The sequence below is a fragment of the Chanodichthys erythropterus genome, chromosome 12 (genome assembly GCF_024489055.1).
Source record: "Chanodichthys erythropterus isolate Z2021 chromosome 12, ASM2448905v1, whole genome shotgun sequence".
NCBI classification, from domain to species: domain Eukaryota; kingdom Metazoa; phylum Chordata; class Actinopteri; order Cypriniformes; family Xenocyprididae; genus Chanodichthys; species Chanodichthys erythropterus.
The window spans coordinates 17,599,232-17,626,198 of NC_090232.1; the positions used below are offsets into that span (position 1 = coordinate 17,599,232).

Here is a 26,967-nt window from a genome sequence, read left to right on the forward strand (position 1 = left end):
CAGTCAATCATTAATCAGGGTCGCAAAGCAAATGTGTAATGTAGGCTAATTCATGAAAAGCAATGAATGCTGAAATACACTTTAACCAAAAAGATATTATTCAAAAAGAAATAGAAAAAAGATTGAAATTTTGAAAAGTTAATGTCTATTTATATAGCACATAAGTCAAAATGACAAAAAAAGAAAGAAAGAAGTCAAATAGTTTTATGTGTGTTTCTGTTGGCCTATGTGTTATAATCACCGGTGCAAGATCTGATTTTGAATATCATTTTCTGGAGTAGCTGAAGGCTGCTTCGCTTCTACGCACCTTAATTCTGAGTTGGTGTGTGTGTGTGTGTGTGTGTGTGTGTGTTCGTATGAATGTTTCTGTTCAATGGTTGATAGGTCAAACACACATTTTTTGTCCGTTCCTGAACTAGGCGGTCTCGTGCTGAAAAACCGGATACTGAGTAACGTTAGGCCTATACATTAACACACATCAAACATCCCAACTCTATATTAAAGGTGCAATATGTAATATTTTTGCAGTAAAATATCCAAAAACCACTAGGCCAGTGTTATATATTTAGTTCACTTGAGTACTTACAATATCCCAAATGTTTGCAACTATTTGTAAATCGTGAGAAAATTGCAATTTTAACCAAGGCTCTGGGACGTGTGAGGATCGCTTGTCAAATGCGTCATACCCGCATTACCCTCGGTTTCCGGTTTTATTTTGTAGAAACCATGGAAACACCAAAGGCGCTTTAATATTTACATGTTTTAATAGACAAGGGAACAACTGTTTTGATATAGTTATAGACAGAAAACTATATAGCTCACACATTTAGTCTTAATGTTTAAATCTAATTTTCTTGATTTTTTGTGAGTACAATTCTTTACCATGCCTCAGAGAAAAACACTATTTTGTCAAGTAGCTAACATAGCATAATCAGATGCAGCTTTATTTTTAGTAACAGTAATTCAGAATTTTCTCCATCATACAATACATTTTAAAATTAATTGCGGGAAATTTCGCCGGCGACTGTGTCATAATAAAAGTTCCTCTGCTCGTGAGGCGTGTGTTGATCAATCGCTCCAGCTGCCTCGTTCAGCTCCCACAACACTCGACCTGCTCTGCTTCATACTACAGTAACGTTAATAATCACATCCATGAACATGAGTTCTTCCTGAGTCCTTTCCTGATAATTTTCCACCGGCTGTGAGGTGAGGACCACATGTACCAAGATTCCACGCTCAAACTTGGCATCATCAAGCTACGCCTTTGTTTTGAATAGACTTCTAGCGACCTCTAGCGGACAGAAAATATTACATATTGCACCTTTAAATGAATATCAGTGGTACCGCCCTGTTTCACAAAATCATCTGACCAATTAGATATTTAAGGAATTGTATAAGGAAAATATATAAGGTGCTTGAATATTGAATACTGAGCTATTTTTAAAATTTTTTTATTGTACAATTTGGAACAATTATTACATAAAAGGCAACCATCAATCATTGTGAATCAAAAACTAAGATAAACATAGACAAATTCTTTATTCACTTATCTTTATTTTTTACAAGCTGTGCATAGTTGTTGTTGTTTCTGTGCACTGGAAGCTTCTTCTGTCACCAAGACAAATTCTTTTTATGTGTGTACTACACCACTGATCCGACATGTCATTTATATAGATCAGTGGTGCACTCACTGTACACAAATATCCACTAGGTGGCGGTAGATAGTTTCCCATCATGAAACCCCACCGCACACGCGCAGTAGAAGAAGTGTGCTGCTCCCGTTCCTCGCGCACATTGACAGGTAGCTAATTCACAGCTCTCTTTCTATGCTACAGACATTACTTTAAACTACGACTCACTGAAATCAAGCCATCACAGCCGTAAAGGCGCATTAAGCAGAGTCGTGCCTGCAGATTTGATTGATCTGTATATAGTTAAACAGATTTTGTGAACAGCTCAGTTAGCCTGTGTGCTAATGATACATTGATATGAGTAAGCAATATGAGAAATTAATGATTCTATGACATGTTTAACGATCTTCGATTAAATATGAAATGTTTTTGTGATTGTGTGATTTATATTGTGTTTTAGATCTTCATTTAAAGCCTGTCGTCTTTATATGGAGGATATTATACACGTAATATGTGTTATTTCGTGTTTCAAGTCTCAAACAGATTGCTTTTTTAGAAAGTCATAATGTGTTGATCATTTGATAAGTATATGTATGTTATGTGAAACGTGACAATGCATAAAAACGACCTGGCACTGTAGGCAGAATTAATTGTCAAGTCATTCATGGCTAAAATGCTCAAGGAAAACCGGGACATATCAGGAGATTTTAAAATTGTGTCATTTAAAGCCTGAAAAAAGTTAAATATATTTTAAAACTTCATTCTTTCAGTTGTGAGTATATTTTTTTTCTAAAAAAAAAAAAAAATTAAACCATAGAGATTTGTCAATGAATCATTCTTTGAGTCGGTTCTTTTGAATGAATCAGTCGAACCGGTTTACAGGTGCTCGTGAGCAGGTCAAGTTGATGTGGGGCTATTGTAGATTATGTCTGAAAAGTAACTTGCATAACACCCAGATCTTTGACATAAGGAAGTTTGCAGCTCTAAACTTTCTGCATTTAATTCTTAAATACTGGCAATGTGTATAATCAGTAAAATGGAAAAGATTCTCTTTGTCTCTCCTACAGAATCTTACAGAGGAACACCTGGACACCCCCTCTCCCCTTCCCACTATGGCTGACTCCATGGATATAGATGACTCTCTGTACAGGTACACTGTAAATGCTGAAGCTGAATCACTCTGGCTCTGTTTCCATCTGGTATTAAGATGCATTTTGGTCGATGGGATCACAAGTGAACGACGCTAAATACAGGTGTAAATGCAAACGGGGTCTAAAATGTTTTGAGTTTATTCACTTTCGACCACATCTAGAGGTAGTTGAAACGCATTCGACCGGACTGCTTTCGTAGTGTAGACGCTCATCTGGTCGAAAGTATTCGAACAGTCGATAAAGACCGCCTGCTGTCCGCCTAAACCTGCTCTCCGCATAAACAAGGGTAGCTCGCTAGCCAGACAGGATTTAAACTTTGTCAGCTGAAGACCCAAATTTAGCTAGAAGATAAAAAAAAATGTACCAAGCACAATGTTCTCTCACCATTCCTGATTTCTAATACTCGCTCTCCGAGTTTGGTGTAGTCTTGCAACTATCAGAGCAGAAACGAAAGCTGCTGCTCTCGTATGTTTTTTCGTCGTCTCCGGTAGTGTTCATATGTAAGTTATGTGAGCTTATTTTGTCCATTGGATTGAAAGAACATACATTTACCCACCCATAGACCCTCCCCTCGAAGAAATCAGGACAGAAGTAGTTGAAAGTGGAGAAAAGAGATGGATTAAAATACCAGGTGTAAATGGGTATGTGTCTCCCTCATCTGCTTGTGATCCGATCGACCAAAACGCATCTTAATACCAGGTTTAAACAGGGCTTTGCTCTCTGTCATGTACAGAATCGAATTAGTTAAAATCAGATTCAGTCCAACTTTGCTGCTTCTAATCGTGTGTGTGTGTAGTCGACAGCGGTATGTGCTGGGGGACAGTGCTATGCAGCAGATGGCTCAGTCCGCTGTGCTTGTCAGTGGAATGGGAGCTCTTGGAGTGGAAATAGGTGAGAGATGCCATTATGTCCATCCATACACCACTCCAGTATTGATTGAATATTTGTATTTGAAATACAAATATTTTTTTCATATTTGTATTTCATTTTTTTCCTATTTACATGCTTTTAAAGTCACCATGAAATCAAATTTGACAATTCTTATATATATTTTTTGCAGTATTTATTATAAATGATTAATTTGTCCACATTATTTTTTTTAATGCATGTGCTCTCGTAATCAAAATAACTTCCTCTCCCACTTTCAATGAGTTCTCTTCTCTGATGATGTGTTTACCAGCATGAGGGCGGGACAACCTGTCACTCGCATGACATCTCAGCTATAGCAAACCACAACAATCCAATTTGGACAAAATCAAGTCCCACCCTACATTTTGTCCAAGAAGCCATTTGATTTCACTCGTATACATCACAATATTGAAGAAAAAACTATTGCAACTTCCAATTCATGCCAACTTTAAATCTCTAGAAATTGTAAATAGCTATAATTAGTACAAGAGTATTGAAAGCATCTAGTTTCTAGTATGTCATGATCTGATATGTCTTTCCTCCAATAAGCTCTTCCCTTCCTTATTCAATGAATTATAAATTCCATACCATGTACCTCATCTACAGTCTTGATTGAACTTTTTTTTGGGGGGGGGTCATTTGTGTTTAGTGCTGTAATTCACATCACTTAAGTTCTAATCAAAAATTTCTCATCATGTGCAGCAAAAAACATTGTTCTGGCAGGAGTGAAGGTAAGATAAATGTCTAGACTTCATTTCTTTCTTTGTTTTTCTATATAAACTTTTGTGGAAAAAATGTTTGTTTTCTTGGCATACAAAATATCATGGCTAAATTGTTTTTTTTGGGGGGGTTTTTGTTATGCACTACCATTCAAAAGTTAAAGCTGCTGTCCGCGATTTTTGGCCCTCTAGCGGTTAATAAACAGAACTGCACACATCTTGCGGAGGAACATTCTAGCCGGAGCTACTTTTCTCCGTGTATGTCTATGGCGACTCACGCAGTTACTGAGATACTCTGCGGCGAGTCCTACCAGTCTGGTCTAAAATAGTCTGAATATAAATACTTATTATAAGTGTACCATAATGATTCAGGATAAGACAAAAAAACGTTTTGGAAAATGGATTCATGTTGTATATTCTCATTATATAATTTTTGTTAAATCTTTAACACAAAAAAAGGTGCGGACTGCAGCTTTAAAGGTTGATGATAATTTTTAGTCTCTAATGCTTACCAAGGCTGCTTTTATTTTACATATAGATACTGAAAAAACACTAATATTGTGAAATATTATTACAATTTGAAATAATTGTTTTTTATTTCAATATATTTAAAAATTTAGTTTATTCCTGTGATGGAAAGCTGAATTTTCAGCATTAGCCTGAAAATTATTCATTAGTCATTACTCAGTGTCACATTATCCTTCAGAAATCATTGTAATATGCTGATTTGGTGCTCAAGAAACATATCTTATGTTGAAATGTTAAATGTTGAAATCTTTTGTAACATTATAAATATCTTTACTGTCACTTTTGAACAATTTAATGCATCTTTGCTGAATAAAGGTAATAATTTCTTTCTAAAAACTAACCCCAAACTTTTGAAAGGTAGTGTATAGAGATTAATATTAATTTTGAACACCTGTTATCTATAGTATACTGTGTACTCACTTTTTACTGTTATAGGCGACTTGGACTATTTGCTGATCAGTTACTTTTCAGTTGTGTTATGAGATTTGCACATGTATATTTGTAGGCAGTCACCCTTCATGACTGTAAGCGATGTGAAGTTTGGGATCTGGGCACCAACTTCTTTATCAGAGAAGAGGATGTGCATATCCAGAAGAAAAGGTGCACTATAGTTACATTTGTTACAGGGATGATACAACCATGATTTTTTTCATATAATCCACTCTTAATAAAGTTATGACCCTACATGAGTGTCTCTGTGGCCTTATCCGATACTAGTTTGTTTATTTTATTTATTTCTATAAAGCTGTGCTGTGATCACAATGATTTTCTCTCTCTCTAAGGGTGGAGGCTGTCCATTCGCGAGTGGCTGAGTTAAACCCATATGTTCAGGTCAGTGTGTCCACTGATGTCCTGGATGAAAGCACTGACCTCAGCTTCCTGAAGAGATACCAGGTCGGTCTCTATGAAAACAGATCAAGTTCAAAGTGCAACAAACATTTAACATTATTTACCATTATTCCAATTAGATTATACTTTGTTCATATCATACTTAATGTGTCTGTTCTTTTATTTATTTCTCTAGTGTGTAGTACTAACAGAAACAAGACTGAGCTTACAGAAACGAATCAACCATTTCTGCCACTCTCAGCAGCCTCCTATTAAGGTACAGATATTCCCAGACATACTTGCAAATAGCTATAACTCTCTGTTTGGATGTTTTAAAATGCTTTTTTGGTGCAGTTCATTGGCTGTGATATATTTGGGATCTGCTCGCGAGTGTTCTGTGATTTTGGGGAGACGTTTGAGGTGTCTGACCCTACTGGAGAAGAACCAAAAGAAGTCTTCATCCAAAACATCAGCCAGGTAATAAGAGAAACACAGTGTCTCGCCTTCACATTTCTCTTGGCATGTGATCCTTTCTTTTGTCACATTTAGGGTGTGTTCACACTTGTTGTTTGATTCTCTTGGTTCTTTTGTTCTGGACCAAAAAAGAAAATTATACATTTGGTCCTGGTTCGCTTAGCACTCACTCTGTCATTTTTAACACTGAACCTAAATATGCAAAACAAAAAAAACGTGTGTTATGATGTATACCAGCTAAGAACTCATGAAGAGCTTATAAAATGTGTAAAGGAGTCAAAACAGCACCAGTTCCAGTTCTGACACCTGTACCGAACTGTTATGGACAACACACGATGAGTAGAACCAAGTATGCTTGAGCATTCTGTCCTTTTTAGGTTTGCATCTTGTGACATGTCCTGTTTTTGGTTTGTTTAGATGTTTTTGGTCTGTGCTAGATTCATAATTTTTAGTTGAATCACACAAGAGTTCATTTTGAAGTGGACTGAGACAAGACAGTCCACTTGTTTGGTGTGCACCAATTTGGATGGAAGTTCACTTTTATTTATATGAACTGCGCTAAAACAGAGCAATTGCACCAGAGTTTGTTTTAATCTAACCAAACCTGCCAAGTGTGAACTCGCCCTTGGCCTGATTCTGGCCTGAAATGCTGTGATATAGGTCGCTTTTTAACTTCCTGCTTGACATTTAATCACAGGGGAGCCCTGGTGTTGTGACGTGTATGGACAGCCGAACACATGGCCTCCAGACAGGGCAGAGTGTGTGCTTTAAAGAGATCAATGGCATGAGTGAACTCAATGGTTCCACACACCAAGTTACAGGTACAAACGCAAACTCTACCTTCATCATGTGCAAGGATGAACTCTGCTGGCATACTTAACACTGTTGTCTGTATGCGTGTTTAGTTCTGTCTCCCTACAGTTTTGCAATTGGAGATACCTCATCATTCCAGCCATATGCTCATGGAGGAATCTTCCGCCTGGTCAAGATCCCCAAAACCTTCAGCTTTGTATGTTAACACCAACTTCAGTTGGTCTGTTTAATAGTTGTAAAATATAACGAGTAACTGTTTCCTCTATCTATGGTCTGTTTAGGAGACGATGGAGCAGCAGTTATCTGATCCTCGGCTCCTTACTCCAGACTTCAGTAAACCCGAGGTCAGAAACACAGGCTGTCTCATTTGTTGGAGTCCATTTATTGTTATTGACATGAGATTCAGTCACTTTTTGTCTTAATAAATGTGCCCTATTCAATCAGGTCCCTCTGCAGCTCCATACTATCATGTTATCTTTGGATGCTTTCCTGGAACAGCATGCTAGACTCCCCAACATCGGGTAAATAACTTTTTTTTTTCCTCTTTCAAGCTGCATTTCAAAATCTAGCGAACAGCAGATCACTATGTTTTGAATAGGTTTTGACCTACACTAGACATGGCATGATAAAGGGTTTGGTTTATATTAGTGATGCACCAAAATTTCAGCAGCCGAAGGATTTTGGAGGGCCAAAATCATTGACGGAAACAGTTTGCATTTTTCAGATGTCGGTGTCTATTTTGTGCTCACAACATGAATATACAGGGCCAAATTAAATCTATTTTTTTTTCCATATCCCATTTTATTTTTTCCCATATACTGTTTTAATAACCAAAAGCATGTCTAATCAATTGAATTCATAAAACTTTTTAATAAATAATTTTTTTTATAGGGACTTATGAAATGTTTTTTTTTTTTTATTCTGTGTTGTCTGTTTTAATTTTTCTAGATTTATGGTTTTAGACGGCTCCCTTAATGGCATTCGGAGTGCAATTACCCAACTTCAATTACAAATTAGTTCATTATTTAATTATTTCTCATTGTCTCTGGACAGAGAAATTGCATGTTGCATTTTCAAAGGTGCCCTCGAATGAAAAATTTAATTTTTCTTGGCATAGTCAAATAACAAGAGTTCAGTACATGGAAATGACATACAGTGAGTCTCAAACTCTATTGTTTCCTCCTTCTTATATAAATCTCATTTAAAAGACCTACGAAGAACAGGCGAATCTCAACGTAACACAGACTGTTATGTAACAGTCGGGATCATTAATATATATGCCCCCAATATTTGCATATGCCAGCCCATGTTCCCAACATTAAAGGCGTTAGACAAGGGCAGGCAGTATTAACGTCTGGATCTGCACAGCTGAATCATCAGACTAGGTAAGCAAGCAAGGACAATAGCGAAAAATGGCAGATGGAGCAATAATAACTGACATGATCCATGATATCGTGATATTTGTAAACTGTCTTTCTAAATGTTTTGTTAGCATGTTGCTAATGTACTGTTAAATGTGGTTAAAGTTACCATCGTTTCTTACTGTATTCACGGAGACAAGAGAGCCGTCGCTATTTTCATTATTAAACACTTGCAGTCTGTATAATGCATAAATACAACTTCATTCTTTATAAATCTCTCCAACAGTGTAGCACTAGCTGTTAGCCACGGAGCATAGCCTCAAACTCATTCAGAATCAATGTAAACAATATAACCGTATACTATACTCACATAATCCGACGCATGCATGCCGCATGCATGACGAACACTTTGTAAAGATCCATTTGAGGGTTATATTAGCTGTGTAAACTTTTGTTTATGCAATGTTCAAGGCAAGCGCGAGCTCCGTGGGCGTGGAGCACAAGAATTAAAGGGCCACTAACCCTGAATCGGCTCATTTATAATGATGCCCCAAAATAGGCAGTTCTAAAAAAAAATCTATGGGGTATTTTGAGCTGAAATTTCACAGACACATTCAGGGGACACCTTAGACTTATATTACATCTTTTTAAAAAAAGTTCTAGGGCACCTTTAACTTCTCTCTTTTTCTCTCTATCTGATTATGGTTGACATGGATAATTAAAATTGTGATAGATTATTTTCCTCTTCTGTGTGTAGTTGTTTGCAGGATGCTGAGCTGCTCCTGAAGTTCACAGAGGAGATCAGCAAAACACTTAAAAACAAAGTCAGTTTTTTACAAACAGTCACATCCTGTTTTGCACATCTTCACACTTCCGTCTTTTAATTTAAAATGTGTGGCGTCAGGTATGCATAAACCAGGAGCTGGTGAGGTGCGTGTCACGCTGTGCAAGGGGATGTCTCTCTCCTCTAGCGGCAGCGGTGGGTGGAATCGCTAGTCAGGAGGTTTTAAAAGCTCTCACTGGAAAGTTTTCCCCTCTTCAGCAATGGGTAAGTCAAAGGTCAGATGTTCTTTTGTCTTTCAAGTACACTACCATTCAAAAGTTTGGGGTCTGAAAGATTTTTAATGTTTTTGTAAAAAGTCAACAACAACAAAAATCTTACTGACTCCAAGCTTTTAAATGGTAGTGTATGTATGACATTTATATGAAGACATGATATTCATTCTTACTTATATGTGTATTTATACAGTTTTATCTTGATGCAGTTGAGGTGGTTCAGCCCCTCCAATCTCTTTCTGCCGAGGAATTTGCCCCAAGGTGAGCGTGACGCCAAGTATTGAGCTCCACTATCGTATTTTGTTACTGCATTTTGAGAATGGTAGTATTTCTGAACTTACTTTTGTTCTTTCTGACCTACAAGCACTTCCATTTTAATTCATAAATTGCCTTAAAAGAATAGTTCACCCAAAAATGCAAATTCTGTCATTTACACATTATTTTACATCAGTGGTTCTTAACCAGGGGGCCTCAGCAAACTTACAAGAGGCTTCAAAATTATTTAAATGATTTTAAATAAGACAAAAGCATTAAAACAATTCAAAATCAAGATTTCTTTTTTTATTCAACTCCTCAACAGCCTCCTCAATTTTTTTTTGTTGTTGTTTACGAACCATGGTTCTCACTGGAAATGTAAGGTAGCCTAATTTTGTGTGATTTCTAGATCTGGAAAAGTCATTTTTAATTAAATAAAATCTTTTACCTCCATGGGCATTTTTATAATGAATTCACTTTTTTTTCTCATGCCAGTTAGAAATTGTGAGTAAAAAGTATTTTTAAAATAATTTATCCTTAATCTTTATCCAGTAAATCTTGAGCAACTGGAAAAATCATGGGGCCTTCAAAAAATATTGTTGTGGACAATGAGGATCTTTGAGTCAAAAAAGTTGAGAATAACTACTTTAAATGTTGTTTTTGTTGTGTGCCTGTAGGGGTGATCGGTACGATGCATTGAGGGCGTGTATCGGCGAGTCACTGTGTTCGACACTGCACAAGTGTCGGGTCTTTATGGTGGGCTGTGGTGCTATTGGCTGTGAGATGCTGAAGAATTTGGCACTTTTGGGTGTGGGATTGAACAGATGCTCAGGAGAGGTGGGGATATACATCTGATAGGACTCTTCATTTTTTTCTTGAGTAATGGAAAGTTGGTACGATACTTAGAATGTGTTTTTTATTCCTAGATTTGCATTACTGATCCAGATTTGATTGAGAAATCCAACCTCAACCGGCAGTTTCTCTTCAGACCACAGCATATACAGGTATCATATTAATTTGATAAGTTTTCACACTTTCATTCATAAAATACTTTTCTCATTTCTTTTTGCCTATTTTCTTCCCTCTCTGTAGAAGCCAAAGAGCACTACAGCAGCAGCAGCTACATTAGACATAAACCCAGAGCTGCAAATAGATGCTCATTTAAATAAAGTGTATCCTGCTACAGAGGACATTTATAGTGATGCTTTCTTCTCCCGCCTCAACCTGGTGGTCACCGCACTGGACAACGTGGAGGCTCGGAGATATGTGGATAGGTAATCCATGATTAACAGCAGAAATTATTTTTTTCCATGTATAATGTCTGCTTTTTCACTAATATTTGCTTAATTTGGTTCTTTTGTGAACTCACAGTCGGAGCGTATCCAATCAGAAAGCTCTGTTAGACTCGGGTACCATGGGTACGAAAGGGCACACCGAGATCATCATCCCAAACCTCACTGAGTCGTACAACAGCCATGTGAGTGTGTATACATGTTTATATAGGCGAGTTTAATTATAGCCTTATAGTTTAATTATATTACTTATATATTTTTTTTTTTTCTAACTGTGATTGTGTTTCTTAGAGAGACCCACCGGAGGAGGAGATTCCGTTTTGCACTCTAAAGTCTTTTCCTGCTGTCATTGAACACACCATACAGTGGGCCAGAGACAAGGTCAGTAACACACAACTCTTACACACATTGCCAGGTGTAAATATTAGGCTGATTTTTCAGTGAGTGGAACTTTTGTCTCTTAGGATGATTTGAACAATTTCTTTTTAAAGTGTCTATATTATGCCTTTTCAAATATTATCTTTCATGCAGTGCATGATTTAGCTGTTTGAGAATGTAAAATTTGAATGATCAAAGTGCATGATATAAAATTATCCTAAATATCCTAAATATGTCTCCTAAAAGAAAGATTTGATTTAAACTGCTGAAACGAATCATCAGTCTCACTTGCTGTTACTACACCTACTTATCAAAGTAACAAATTTGCATAATGCTAGCCTACGGTCTTCATTGGCTGCCCGTGAACAACATCCACTTTGACCCACCCTCAAACACAGTAGTTGTATCTCAGGCCTGGAAGAGTTTGGTTTGTGTTGTTCAGATGCTAGTTTCAGCACTGTGAATCCACTTAGCATGCACCTCGAAAGGTTGAGGACACGCTCTGGAATTGATACGGAAAAAACGACGCAAGCACTGAGGAAGCTAAAATTCAGATATGGTAATATGTGATTCGTTTCTGACACGTAGACCAATTACTGCAGACTGGGCCATCTGACCAATCAGAGCAGAGTAGGCTGGCTGGCTGACTCTTCAAACGGTCCGTTTTCAGACTCTTTAGCTGTGTCTCATTTCAAAGGCTGCGTCCTTCGCATTTGTCGGCCACATACGTCATAAAGGAAGTCTTATTTCAGAACAGTAACCATTATAAAATTGACCGTTATTCCTAGTGAACTGTAAATTATTGTAATTTCTCCATGAATTTAGAATGTAGTTTTCAGTTTACTGAAATGAAGCAGCTTCAATGCTGTATGTGACCGACAAATGCAACTTCCGGAGGATGTGGCCTTCGAAATGAGACACAGCTTTTGAGTAATTAGGTGATGTACAATGTATATTTTGAGAAAATTAAAGGTTTTTTGCATGTAAACAAAAGTAGGAACATTTAATATAGTAGGAACATTTAAAAAAATGTTTAAGCTTCCACTTTAAATTTATTTGGTGTTTGTGTGCTTTTATATTTTATTTTATTTATAACTAAGAATTGCTGTACACATTACTAATGTAATTACCATCATGGCATGTATTTTGGAGGACAGTTCTTTTTTTTTTTTCCAAGTATATGTTTGATTATCATTGAAATTAGGAGTGATAGGAGAGTAGTGTGACATTTTGAAAGCAAGAAATACAATTTCATTGTAATATTTTTTGTGATTTTCACCAAACTAATAATTAAGAATTTTAATTCAGAAACCATACATTTCTTTGTAGGTTTACAGCTGTTTTAAAGTTAATTGACTGCTTAACCAACTTTTTCTCCAAAAAGCGAAAAATGTCATTACCAATACCAAAATCTACTTGAAGGCTTAATCGCATACAAAATAAAAGTTTGATTTGCCTAATATATGTGTGAGTACTGTGTGTAATTATTATCTATATATAAATACAAACAAATTAATATATATAGTTAAGAGAAATCTTATTCATGAACAAAATATTTTTATTTATATATAATATAAATTATATAAAAATATAAATAAATACATATACTTGTAAATATTTCTCAAATATATACATGAATGTGTTTGTAGTTATATATACATAATTACACACAGTAGTCACACATATTAGGCAAACTCAAACTTTTGTTTTGTATGCAATTAATCGCGATTAATTGTTTGACAGCCCTATGATCAGGGACATGATCAGATCTTTATTCTAGGACATGTGATAAATGTTTTAATGTAGATGTAGTTTTCATTTTCAAGATTTAGTCAGAAGTACCTCTAATTAAAAAATCCCCCATTGAACCTTCTTTGTGAATCTTTTGCACTTTCTGTGTGATTTTTATTCAACACGTATTAAAAAATAATTGCTCTGTCTAAGCATATGTTTCTTTCATTTCCAATGGTTGGTCAATTTTTTAACCTCAGACAGCCATGGTGTGACTTCTATGACAACTTAAACTCATTAAATGAAATCCTTTTTTTTTTTTTTTGTTCAGATTGTACATTTAAAAAGGTCACCAAGTTTTAAAGAACTCTTTTTAATAAAATGAAGGACTTAAAAAATTACTTAAAAAAAAAAAAAAAAAAAAGCTTAGATAAAATGAGTTTGACCAGATCTCCTTTTAGCTCCTAATAGTACTTGGAAATACTGTGAGTGTTCTGATTTGTGATCTTGTTTTTGCTGTGTATAGTTTGAGAGTTCTTTCTCCCACAAACCCTCCATTTACAACATGTTCTGGCAGAGTCATCCATCACCTCAGGATGTGTTACAGGTGAGGATGTATACTATATGCTTACCTAAACACACTAATTTAGCCTTGTTGGTGTAGTTTCATTTCATTGCTTGTGTGTGCAGAGGATGATGGCTGGGGAGAGTATGGAAGGATCATTTCAGGTCATCAAGTTGTTGAGTCGGAGACCCACTCAATGGGATCACTGTCTTTCTCTCGCTCGGCTCAAATTTGATAAGTATTTCAAAAGAAAGGTACTTGAACTGTTTTGCAGAAATTTTTATTTTATAGTAGTGTTTATCTTGTACTAATGACCACTATTTTGGCATCTAAAGGTACTTGTATAATAGTTATAATGCTTTTGAATGCTTTATAATATAGTAATACGTTTTTCATTGAAAATAAAGTGTTTGTAGAATGTGTTTACAACATCCCATTTTTACTTTAATATTTCAGGCATTACAACTACTGCACTCATTTCCACTGGACACACGGCTAAAAGACGGCAGTAAGTCACATCCTTTGCTCACTCGTGCAGAGAAACTGTATTAAAAGCCAACGGTCATGTCTTTGCCAAGCTGAAGTGTTTTCCTCTGTTTTCAGGTCTATTCTGGCAGTCTCCCAAACGACCGCCTTCTCCTATAGAGTTTGATCTCAGTGACCCACTGTGAGTAAATATTCTGTTTATAGACTGCTTCTCACAGTGACAGAGAGAAAAGTGATTAAAGGGATAGTTCACCCAAAAATGAAAATTATTCCATGATTTACTCCCCCTCAAGCCATCGTAGGTGTATATCTTCTTTCAGACGAACACAATCAGAGATATTTTTAAAAATCTTTTTGCTCTTCCAAGCCTTATAATGGTAGTGCAGGGGGGGGCCACATTTTAAAGCCCCCAAAAATTCAAACATCCATTATAAAAAACGATCTATACGGCTCAAGGGGGTTAATAAAGGCCTTTTGAAGTGAAGCGACAGCCTATTCATACTGTGCAAGTCGATTTGCACCACAAGAGTAACCCCAGATGCGATGTATGATGCAGGATGTAGGAGTATTATAAGCTGAGAAAAAATAGGGCTGTGCAACAAACTCCTCTTATATCAAAATCCTCTGACATTTCTCTTTAAAAAATATCATTTTAGACTTCTAATTTTTATTTTGTTCTGTCCTCTGTGCTTCCGCATTCGTCATTACGTCGTCTGTTGGGTTAGAGGATACTCTTCCGCTGCAAATTGATGCGTACGGCCATCTGCCGGAAGCTAGTTATTATAGTTAATAAAGTTTTAAATATGGATATTTTTCTTACAAAAACCTATCACTTCACTTCAGAAGGCCTTTATTAACCTCCTGGAGCCAAATGGATAATGAGGGATGGATGCTTTTTTTTTTTTTTGCCTTCAAAATCTGCCCCTCCTTCACAACCATTATAAAGCTTGGAAGAACCAGGATATTTTTAAATATATCTCAGATTGTGTTCGTCTGAAAGAAGATGGTCACATACACCCAGGATGGCTTAAGGCTGAGTAAATCATGGGATAACTTTCATTTTTGGGTGAACTAACCTTTTAAAAAGATGTGATGTGTGGAAGTTCATGAAAAAATGTCTTTGTCCTCCATCAGGCATTTTGGTTTTGTTGTCAGCGCAGCTCGCCTTTTTGCTGGAATTTATAAGATTCCATATTCAGAAGAGGTAAAACAAAAAATTGACACCTCAATCTGGGTCTGTTTCTTTCTTTTTTTACTTGTGTGGTACCTGAATACAATTCTTGAATTAATTCCTGTAATGTTTTGTTGTTTATTTTTTGTTATGTGCTGTTGAACAATTCATAGAAACTTTCCTATGAGGCTGTTCAAAGTGTTTTAGCTGAAGTGGAGGTTCCCGAATACAAACCAGCTGAAAAGGTATGTGTTCTTTCACCAGTTATGTATGTATTTAGTATTCAACAACCACTAAAAACAGACTTCTTTCATAAACATTAAAAAAATCTTACCGACCCCAAACCTTTGAATGGTTGTGTACATAAAGCAGGGTTTCAGAAAATTGGGTTGATTTAAAAGTTAACAATTAAATCATTAAAAAATATGAAATTGGAATAAATTATTATATATAAAATAAAACATTGAAAATAGTGTGTTAAATAGTGTTGTTAAATTATTGAAATATTAAATTAAAATTTCAGGAGGTACTTCAAGTAAATATTTTAAAGGAGTCAAAGGGTTTGGCTGAATAAAAAAGTTTGGTATTCTCTGATTATAGAATTGCATTATTATTGTATTGTGAACTAAATATTGATTTCAAATTGTTGCTAGGTCTCTGCTGATTTCTTCCCCTTATAGTTGACATGGCATCATAAAAAAGCATCACTTATGTTGCAGAATGCAACAAAGACATCCATTTGATGCATGTATTAATAGACAAACCATTAAAAAAATGTGCTAGACAGAAACGGCCTTAGAGTAGCAGAAATTACTCACTTCCCCTTTAAGAAAGTAACCAAGGGTCTGTATTCGTATCAGCATATAGAGACAGATGAAACCGTTAAGAAGCCTGATCATTTGAAAATGACAGTGAGCAGTGAAGAGGAGAGAGAAGCGATCTCACAGCTACAGGAGGCCATCAACTCCAGCTTTATAACACCTGGTTTGTTAAAACTCATCCACATACACTCATACACAACAGCTGTATAAGCAAAACCATGATACTCAACATTTCCATATACTTTCCCTCTTATTTTATGTCTCTTTCCTTTCTTCTTTTGCCTTCAGAGAGGCTACATATGACTCCACTGTTCTTTGAAAAGGATGATGACTCAAACGGACACATGGATTTTGTAGCGTCAGCGTCGGCTCTGCGAGCTCAAATGTACGCCATTGAGGCTGCTGACAGACTGCAAACCAAACGAATTGCTGGTAAAATCATCCCTGCTATCGCCACATCTACAGCTGCCGTCGCAGGACTGGTGAGAGAAAAAAACCTATTCAGAAAGGAAATCATTTTCTATGATGATTCCTGTTGTGTTTAGTCTTTTTCTTTGTGTATTTATGATTGTGGTGTTGTTCATTCTTTGTAGGTGTCAATGGAGATGATAAAAGTTGTTGGTGGTTATGGATTTGAGTTGTTTAAAAACTGTTTCTTCAACCTGGCAATTCCAGTCATGGTGCTTACAGAAACCGCTCCAGTCAAGAGAACCCAGATCAGGTAACAGCAACACTCATGCACAGATTGGTTTTTGTAAAAATGAACAGATATCGGTTTCTTATCTTCATATAATTTGATCTTTTTGTGGTGACCAGAGATGATATCTCCTTTTCTATCTGGGACCGTTGGACTATCTTTGGTCACGAGGACTTTACCTTGTCTGATTTCATCAGTGCAGTAAGGGTGAGTAGCACTTGAGCCTGAATGTCAATAATGTCAAGGGCACTTTAACCTTCCAAGACCATCTGTGCCAAAAATTACTTTTTGGAAGTAGATAATACCAACATTTAATCATGATTTTCACCAACTATGGATTAAACAGCTGCTTACAGTCTGGCAGCAAGTATGGAAGGAAATTATTTGGTTATTAGAATGTATCCCAACATCGTCTGCTGAAAAATTTTAACCACACTTTTTTCATAATTCTTAATGTGATAGAAGTAATACAATATATTTTACAGATAATTAAAAAACCTGAACTTCATTGAAACTGAAAAATGGCAATGTAACTGTAATTTTAAAACATGTTTCTGAAATTCACCTAAAATAAAATATACTCTACTGTTCACAAAAATATTAAGCAGCACATCTGTTTTCAATATTGATAATGATAAGAAAAAGCACAGCATATTAGAATGATTTCTGAAGGATCATGTGACACTGAAGACTGGAGTAATGACTGTTGAAAATTCAACTTTGCCATCACAGGAATAAATTACATTTTAAAATATGTTCAAACAAAATGTTTTTAAAATTGTAATAGTATTTCAGAATAGTACTGTTTTTACTGTTTTGATCAAATAAATGCAGCCTTGGTAAATATAAAATGTACATAAACATGATTTTTTTTTTTTTAATCAGTGGCTTCCTAAACATGTTTAAGATATGTAAAAACAACAACAAAAAACTTCAGTAATGCTTGAGTTACTGAGGGTTAATATGCTGTATTTTTTATTTTATTTTTTTGCATTATTGCTTACAACATAGGAACATGCTTTATGCTTCATTTCAGGAGAAGTACGGAATTGAGCCCACTATGGTTGTTCACGGAGTGAAGATGCTGTATGTGCCGGTTATGCCGGGCCATAACAAAAGACTCAAACTGACGTAAGGCCCAACTGTAAAATGACATATTTTACTTTGATTATAAATTTAATCTTACCCTGTAAAATCTTCTGTCTTTCAGTTAAAGGTGCCCTAGAATCAAAAATTGAATTTACCTTGGCATAGTTGAATCACAAGAGTTCAGTACATGGAAAAGACATACATTGAGTTTCAAACTCCATTGTTTCCTCCCCCTTACGTAAATCTCATTTGTTTAAAAGACCTCCAGAAAACAGGCGAATCTCAACTGTAGCAAATTAGCTCACAATAAATATGAATAATTAATCATAACTAGTTATAATTAATTATTAATATTTTAATCAGTCAATAAAATTAACTTAATGTAATAAAATTAATATTACAATCAATTAACCTGTTGTTCAATGAACACACAGTGTTAATTGTTTATTAACTAAGAAATGTTCAGTTCCAGGTTATGGGAAATAACAATCTTATTCTACTAAAAGCCTGTAGTCAGGACCGACATGAATAGGGACTCCCGTACATGAGCGCAAAACACGGACAACCTTACGTGTGACATGAACAAGACTTTATTAACTAGACTAAACACTTAAACTACTCTAACATTCACACACATACATGCATACAGTTCACCAAGAGAGAGAGAGAAAGCAGAGTACAGGAAGCAAGAGGTTACAGCATTGTTTGACATTCAGCAGATCAACAGCCTTGAGCAAACCATCAGTTTAGTTTTAACAGGCCCTTCTTTAAAAGGGGTAAGGATACTCAATGTATCCAATAATGAGACTAAGTTTGATACTTGCATGTCTCTCCAAGTTGAATTAAAACTGTCCTGATGCAATTTGTGGAGGCTCCTGTTGAATCTTTGCTGATATTTTCTTGACGAAAGAGAACCGGCTGGATTCAGAGGATCTTTGGTGAATGGAAGGTCTAGGCCGAGGCCTGGCACAAGCTTGGGGTTCCTTAGAAGCTTCTAGCTTCTTAAAGCATCATCTTGACGTCAGCATTCATCAGTAAAAGAGAAGAAGAGGAGGAAGAGCAGGAAGAGAGAGGTTTTATCTTGTGATCCATGAATATAAGGGGTGGAGACATCACACCCTCTTAAGGTGTCTGAGCCAATAAGGGTTCCCCCTCGGAGGGAAGTTTTACGAGTCTTTGTTCTGTAGCAAGATATTAGCATAAGACACTGGATTGGATGTTTGAGAGAAGAACCCTCTAGATTCTTATAATACTAATGTGTCACAGAGTTAGTAACATGTAACATAAATTACCAAATAGGAAATGAAAGTTGGAGTCCGTAGATACCAAGCATGCTGCCAATGTGATCTCAGTTAACTATACATTTGCAACTATGGAACATTAATACCAAAATAGTTCAAAAGAGAGAATTAATACATAGAATAAAGCCTATAAAAGGAAAGTCATGAGATGGGAAACTTGGATACATGTTTATACATTTCCCAAGTGGTTATATAGAGAATACGTAGGATTAAGAGAGTTTATTTGTCCTTCTCAGGAAGGATGAGTCACTAGTCTCTACAGCATTCTTATGGATCATAAAAGTACCATATAACTGTAACAGGACACCTAGTTGTGCCTGTGTGCTAGCTACACTTGGGATGTTGGTTGCAGTTTTAGGGGGATGAGTTCAGAGAACTTTGATAGTGAGAGTGAGTTTATGGGTAATTCATTAAATACCATGAATAATTGTGTGGCTGATTGGTCCAGACGCTACATCCCCCCCTTTCGATCGTTGTTGTTCTTTCTATGGACAACAGCGAACGACGTTGAAGGTGTAGAGAGATCAGACACACCACTGGCACACAAGGCTGGAAGGCTGTGATGGGCTCTGGTTGTATGTGTCTCTTGGAGTGGTGGTCATTCCATTGCGGTTGATGTAGACAGTAGACAAGCTCAGGTCTCTGAGCTGGTGTTGTGTGAGTGGTCAGAAGCTTCTACTTCTGAGTACTCCTCAGGTAAGAACTGTTCAAGGAGCTATCTTACTAGCGTTAGAAGCTCCTGCAGGTCCGATGCAGGCGTGTCCAGTCGTCCTTGTGCTGCCTGCTGTTGGAGATCCTGCTGTGTCTGCAGGAAGAGGATGCTCCCATCCCTGGCTTCTCCCTGTGGTAGGTCTGGTACCTGGGTCTGTCTGAAATAATCCTTCTCCTTCTGAAGCTGCAGAGGATTTCAGGAAATTGTCTGATAAGGTGTCAAGCAGAAGGCTTTGGCTCCCCCCCTCTGTACCTCTGTGCTTGGCTGGGGGAGGTTCTTCTGCTGACTCCATGTGGTGAAGTGAGATGTTTCTCCTGCAGTGGTTCTGTTTGCTGCAGGTAAGAGAGTCTCAGTTCTCTTTTCTTCTGTGTCTCTATTCTGTCAGGGTCCTTGTGTCTGTCCCGAGCCTCCATCTCTAGCTGGTCTATGTGGCTTTTAGCATGCATCAGCTCCTAGTGAGTCTCTGTGATCTGGAGTTTGAGGTTGTTCACCTCCTGTTTCAAAACAGTGAGGATGTGGGCCAGGAAGAAGTTGACTTCAGTCAGATCATTGTGACCATACCTCTGGTTTGAGTCATCTGCCTTTACTTCTCTTCCATCTTTGTCCAGTTGCTTTTGGCTCTGGTGCTGTAATTGATCAGCAGCACTGGTTAGGAGGGTGTTCCTCACGACACCTAGCCAGTCCTTTTGGTCTGCCATCTGGGCAGTTAGGCTGAGCATCTGCAACATTTAGGCACGCTTGTGGTGAGAGTAAGGGCAAGAGACTACTGCAAGATCAAACAGAATTTAGGGCTAAAGGCACAGTGAGCAGCCAGGTGTATAAAATACAGCTAGGTTTAACAAATGACTTAAGATGGTTCTTGTGGTCAAATTATTTCTTAGTATTTCTTACTGATGGCTCACGACAGGCTTGACCTCTGAACAAATAGGAAAGAAAAAGGGAGAGGAAGAAGAGAGCTTTCCTATTAGATTCTGCTTATTAGTGATGCTCAAAATTATGCCCTAGTAATTGTTCAGATTACTTTTGTAGCTGGTTCATAAAATTGAAGCAACTGTTGTAAATAAACAAAATCAAGAAGGAGAGTATGTCTAGTTGCTTGTGGTTATATTGGGAAATTAAACCACAGAAGAAAAAAAGGAAGATGTAAGTAAATCACAAAGATGAAAGAAATAATACTAGTAAAAATTAATAGCTGACTGCTATTATAATTAAAATCAATAAAAAGATTTAAAGAAGTGACTAAAACAGCAGAATGGGTTTAGATCAGTTCACACTGCATACACACAAGCTGTAGTTAAAGGCTTCACATAAATGATGCTAACCACTAACTGTAGAAGCTATTATTTTGCTTAGCCTGAGGTGCAGGGCTGCTAGGTGAGGTTAGCTTAGCCACCTAGCCTGGTTTGTTTACAATATGGCATCACAGGGTGATGAGTTAGCACTTCCTGTGACAAGTCGTTGTCATGGGAACCAATGCACATCTGAGCAATTCAAACAGTTTATTGAGACTGTCTGCTCATTTCAAACAAGTTACGTATAGAGTTAAAATGTGACGCTTATACTTTCAGATTTTCAAAAACTTGATTTTACATTCAGTAAAATGCAAATATGTTTTGCCATTTGCAAATTTTACTCATGTAAACTCTTCTCTCTACTTTAAACAACGTCTTGTACTTGTTTAAAGGGTAATTACACAGTTTGCTGTAAGTCAAAGCTTGTTTAAGCATATATAGTTAAGTCCGTCTTGTGCATGAATACTGATGTTCCTTTCAGCGAGTGAAACACAGTTTTGGTCAAAAGGTAGCTATGCTTGTAGGTGCAGGCAAAGTTTAGATGAATGACATCAATCTTAACTATAACAGTGGAGCATTACCCAAATCTACATTTATATAACACTGTACTGAGATTCATTCATCAGAAACAGGTTAAGCAATACTGCAATTGGTATTTCTCCAACCAAAGCAGAATAATCAATTCTGGTACAGTTTACATGCCGCTGAGCTGAGATTCCTTCGTCAACACAGGCTTACGCTCTAATACTGAGATTAGGATTTCTTCGCTAAAATCAGATTAACTTTACACTGATACCATTTGAACATATGCTAAAATGTGTCAAGAGTAGACTCTTTCAGTTACAGTAGAGATGTCAATTCAAGCCATCACTTTATCAGCATCTAACAAGCCAGCAATTAGTGACCAAAATGCGCATCGTCTGACATATTCTGACTGGAATTATCAAATGCACACTTTTAAATTGACAGTGGTTTAAGCTCATAACCTTTGTTTATTCATGCCCCGAATTCTCCACCATTTGTAGCAAATTAGCTCACAATAAATATGAATAATTAATCATAACTAGTTATAATTAATTATTAATATTTTAATCAGTCAATAAAATTAACTTAATGTAATAAAATTAATATTACAATCAATTAACCTGTTGTTCAATGAACACACAGTGTTAATTGTTTATTAACTAAGAAATGTTCAGTTCCAGGTTATGGGAAATAACAATCTTATTCTACTAAAAGCCTGTAGTCAGGACCGACATGAATAGGGACTCCCGTACATGAGCGCAAAACACGGACAACCTTACGTGTGACATGAACAAGACTTTATTAACTAGACTAAACACTTAAACTACTCTAACATTCACACACATACATGCATACAGTTCACCAAGAGAGAGAGAGAAAGCAGAGTACAGGAAGCAAGAGGTTACAGCATTGTTTGACATTCAGCAGATCAACAGCCTTGAGCAAACCATCAGTTTAGTTTTAACAGGCCCTTCTTTAAAAGGGGTAAGGATACTCAATGTATCCAATAATGAGACTAAGTTTGATACTTGCATGTCTCTCCAAGTTGAATTAAAACTGTCCTGATGCAATTTGTGGAGGCTCCTGTTGAATCTTTGCTGATATTTTCTTGACGAAAGAGAACCGGCTGGATTCAGAGGATCTTTGGTGAATGGAAGGTCTAGGCCGAGGCCTGGCACAAGCTTGGGGTTCCTTAGAAGCTTCTAGCTTCTTAAAGCATCATCTTGACGTCAGCATTCATCAGTAAAAGAGAAGAAGAGGAGGAAGAGCAGGAAGAGAGAGGTTTTATCTTGTGATCCATGAATATAAGGGGTGGAGACATCACACCCTCTTAAGGTGTCTGAGCCAATAAGGAGTTCCCCCCTCGGAGGGAAGTTTTACGAGTCTTTGTTCTGTAGCAAGATATTAGCATAAGACACTGGATTGGATGTTTGAGAGAAGAACCCTCTAGATTCTTATAATACTAATGTGTCACAGAGTTAGTAACATGTAACATAAATTACCAAATAGGAAATGAAAGTTGGAGTCCGTAGATACCAAGCATGCTGCCAATGTGATCTCAGTTAACTATACATTTGCAACTATGGAACATTAATACCAAAATAGTTCAAAAGAGAGAATTAATACATAGAATAAAGCCTATAAAAGGAAAGTCATGAGATGGGAAACTTGGATACATGTTTATACATTTCCCAAGTGGTTATATAGAGAATACGTAGGATTAAGAGAGTTTATTTGTCCTTCTCAGGAAGGATGAGTCACTAGTCTCTACAGCATTCTTATGGATCATAAAAGTACCATATAACTGTAACAGGACACCTAGTTGTGCCTGTGTGCTAGCTACACTTGGGATGTTGGTTGCAGTTTTAGGGGGATGAGTTCAGAGAACTTTGATAGTGAGAGTGAGTTTATGGGTAATTCATTAAATACCATGAATAATTGTGTGGCTGATTGGTCCAGACGCTACACAACATAACACCGACTTTTACGTAACGTCGGGATCATTAATATGTACGCCCCCAATATTTGCATATGCCAGCCCATGTTCAAGGCATTACACAAGGGCAGGAAGTATTAACGTCTGAAGCAGCAAAGCCGAATCATCAGACTAGGTAAGCAAGCAGTGACAATAGCGAAAAATGGCAGATGGAGCGATAATAATTAAAAATATCATGTTATCATGGATCATGTCAGTGATATTTGTGAATTGTCTTTCTAAATGTTTCGTTAGCATGTTGTTAATGTACTGTTAAATGTGGTTAAAGTTACCATCGTTTCTTACTGTATTCACGGAGACAAGAGCCGTAGCCATTTTCATTATTAAACACTTGCAGTCTGTATAATTCATAAACACAACTTCATTCTTTATAAATCTCTCCAACAGTGTGTAATGTTAGCTTTAGCCACGGAGCATAGCCTCAAATTCATTCAGAATCAAATGTAAACATCCAAATAAATACTATACTCGCATGATCCGAAGAAAGCATGCAGTATGAATGACAAACATCTTGTATTGATCCATTTGATGGTTATATTCGCTGTGTGAATTTTGTAAATACACTGTATTATAGTCGAGAGCTCGGGGGAGGGCAGGGAGCGCGCGATTTAAAGGGGCCACGCGCTGAATCGGTGCATAGTTAATGATGCCCCAAAATAGTCAGTTAAAAAAATTTATTTAAAAAAATCTATGGGGTATTTTGAGCTGAAACTTCACAGACACATTCAGGGGACACCTTAGAGTTATATTACATCTTGTAAAAACTGGTTCTAGGACACCTTTAAAGTGTATCATTTCTGTCCGACGACCATCATCAAATGCAGTTGCAAAAATGATACACACTTCAGCTTCAAGATAAAATGCTTTGTGGTTCTCTTATGTATTTCCATAACTATATCCCTATTTCTCTTCTCCTTACAGAATGCATAAACTGATCAAACCTTCATCAGGCAGGAAGTATGTTGACCTTACCGTGTCATTTGCCCCTGATGTGGATGGTGACGAAGATCTGCCCGGTCCCCCAGTGCGCTATTACTTCAGTCGAGATAGCGAGAGTGGCGAGACTGCCTAACACGTGCACGCACACGCACACACACGTACACGTACCCACACAAACTCTCCTCCCTCTTGCTCTGTGGACCACAAGTGGAGTAGCACTTGATCAGACTCAATGTACATAGTGAATTTTTTGTTTTCTACTGGTTTATTATTTTATTGCACAGTGCTGTGCAGATGCCTTAAAATAATTATATTGTGCTTCAATGTGACAATAATAATGGTTATAATATTACTGCTCTGAAGAGTAAAACAAAAAGAAAGTGTTTACACAACTTCCCCAGGGCTTATTATTGTATGTTAGTCTTTTAGACTGGGAGAGGACTCAAAAATCAATAGAGGGCTCATAAGAGATGAATCATCATGAATCAGCGGTAATTTATTTGCACATGTTTTGGGAGGATATTGGAGTTTAAGAAGTTGTCAGTCACTAAGCAACATAAACACCAAAGATTTCCCCCCCCGGTTTAAAATGTTTATCATCGGCATTCAGCAAAGTTTCATAGCTAGTTACCACTGAATGTGGCTATCAGGTTCTTTCTGCGAAGACAGATGAGGTAAAGAAAATTCCCTCTGATGTTGCACCTACAATGGTAGTTCAAAATGCATTCTCTGTAGTGCCACTAGGGGGCGCTATAGTTAATAGTATCCTTGTACCCATCTGCTACCATCAACAGCTTGATGGGCCGAGATACACGAGCGACAAGGCTTAAAGTATGAGACTCTACATAATCGACAATGATATAGACATCATCCTGTATGTGAAGGTATATTCATATCACTAAGTCCAACCTGCATGTTGACATCTAAAACAGGCTTTTCACGTTCTTTGCTGCATTTACAGTCTTGTTGATGTCATTGACTCTTAAAGTGAATACTAAAGTGTCCTTTAAGCAGTTGGCTGTTGCTTAGTACACACGTGATTGGCAGTAAGGATCAGAAATCATGCACTCCCATAGACACAGGACACAGCGTTCCACTTTGAGCTTACAGTGGATATGTTAGAATGCACAAAGAAGAGGAAAAACACGGACAATGTTTCTAGTTTGATCCCTTTAAAATAAACCTTCAGTTGCACAGAATTCCCTGTCATGATGTCCAGCATTTACAGAAAATGATATCTGATGATATCTAAAGGAGCTAAACCAGTTATTGGAAATTGTGATGTCATTGTGACTACAGTATTCAACAGAAAGTTCAATAAATCAAAAATTAAATTCAAGTCTAAATGCAATTACCTTTTTTCCTCTGCTTTCATGTAATTTCCCAACTCTTTAAGTTTTGGATCTTCATTTGATCTAAGATCTGATAGACCACTCTGGAGGATTGCACTGTGCTGAGTGTATGTATATGGTGCTAATAATATAATAATAATAATATACAAAATATACTGTTTAAATGTTTAGGGTCAGGAAGATATTTTATCCAGCAATTATGGATTTATTTGAGTATAAAGACAATTATAATGTAACAATATTTCTATTGCACACAAATGCTGTTCTTTTAAGCGTTCTATTCTTTAAAGAGTCCTGAAAAAAGTATTACTGTTTCCATAAATATTAAGCAGCACAACTGTTTTCAGCAAATGGACAATGAATTGGCTGCTGAAAATTAGGCTTTGCTATCACAGGAATAAATTGCACTTTAAAATAAAATGAAAACTTATTTTAAATTGTAATATTTTTTCACAACACTGTACTGTATTTTTGATCAAATAAATACAGCCTTGGTGAGCAAAAGATCGTATAGACAGTAAACTTGAATAGTTTTCATATATTTAAGCTAATTGATACTGATATCATTGTGTTTCATATTGTACATAAAACACTTGGAGCTTAAAAGTGAATCTGCACGCATTTAGGTTTACGAATAACTCTGAAATGCTTCATTCACGGCTCTACTCTTTAGAATGCAAACAACTCGGCTCTGTCTCTGTTCTTGGCACGGGTGCTACTTTGAGGAGTGGAGGTTGACCTCTGGGTCGCTTGGGACAACATGTCTGAGCGTGTGCTTTCAGGACACATATGCCTTTTGTTGTTTCTGCAGCTTCTCCATGCAACCACTTCAAAAGAAAATCAAAAGATGGAAAAAATTCCTTTACCTACCTATTCACTACAACACAACCAAACC

The 26,967-nt window shown here is 36.8% G+C and overlaps 1 protein-coding gene across 2 annotated transcripts; it reads left to right on the top strand.

The window, feature by feature from the left end:
- The first annotated feature begins 1,743 nt into the window (after positions 1–1,743).
- uba6 (ubiquitin like modifier activating enzyme 6) lies at positions 1,744–26,553 on the top strand. Of its 2 annotated transcripts, none has more exons than XM_067405295.1 (32): positions 1,744–1,801; positions 2,699–2,781; positions 3,579–3,673; positions 4,394–4,422; positions 5,444–5,538; positions 5,721–5,832; positions 5,963–6,043; positions 6,121–6,243; positions 6,938–7,061; positions 7,146–7,249; positions 7,335–7,397; positions 7,498–7,574; positions 9,172–9,238; positions 9,319–9,462; positions 9,664–9,731; positions 10,403–10,562; positions 10,652–10,729; positions 10,818–10,999; positions 11,097–11,202; positions 11,309–11,398; positions 13,653–13,733; positions 13,817–13,945; positions 14,148–14,199; positions 14,295–14,358; positions 15,312–15,381; positions 15,522–15,593; positions 16,209–16,332; positions 16,458–16,651; positions 16,763–16,890; positions 16,986–17,073; positions 17,903–17,997; positions 24,703–26,552. In XM_067405295.1, the coding sequence occupies exons 2-32, from the start codon at positions 2,744–2,746 to the stop codon at positions 24,851–24,853; spliced, it is 3,084 nt and encodes a 1,027-aa protein (XP_067261396.1). In that variant the 5' UTR covers positions 1,744–1,801; positions 2,699–2,743; the 3' UTR covers positions 24,854–26,552. The 2 variants fall into 2 exon arrangements, with proteins under 2 accessions (XP_067261396.1, XP_067261397.1); XM_067405296.1 differs by lacking the exon at positions 1,744–1,801 and adding an exon at positions 1,915–1,992 and having other exon boundaries at positions 24,703–26,553.
- The last annotated feature ends 414 nt before the right edge of the window (positions 26,554–26,967 follow it).

Coding starts and splice junctions, on each gene's coding strand:
- uba6 (XM_067405295.1), top strand. CDS start 2,744: ATGGCTGACTCCATGGATATAGATGACTCTCTGTACAG. Junction 3,674..4,393: donor AGCTCTTGGAGTGGAAATAG/GTGAGAGATGCC, acceptor CATCATGTGCAG/CAAAAAACATTGTTCTGGCA. Junction 7,575..9,171: donor GCTAGACTCCCCAACATCGG/GTAAATAACTTT, acceptor TTCTGTGTGTAG/TTGTTTGCAGGATGCTGAGC.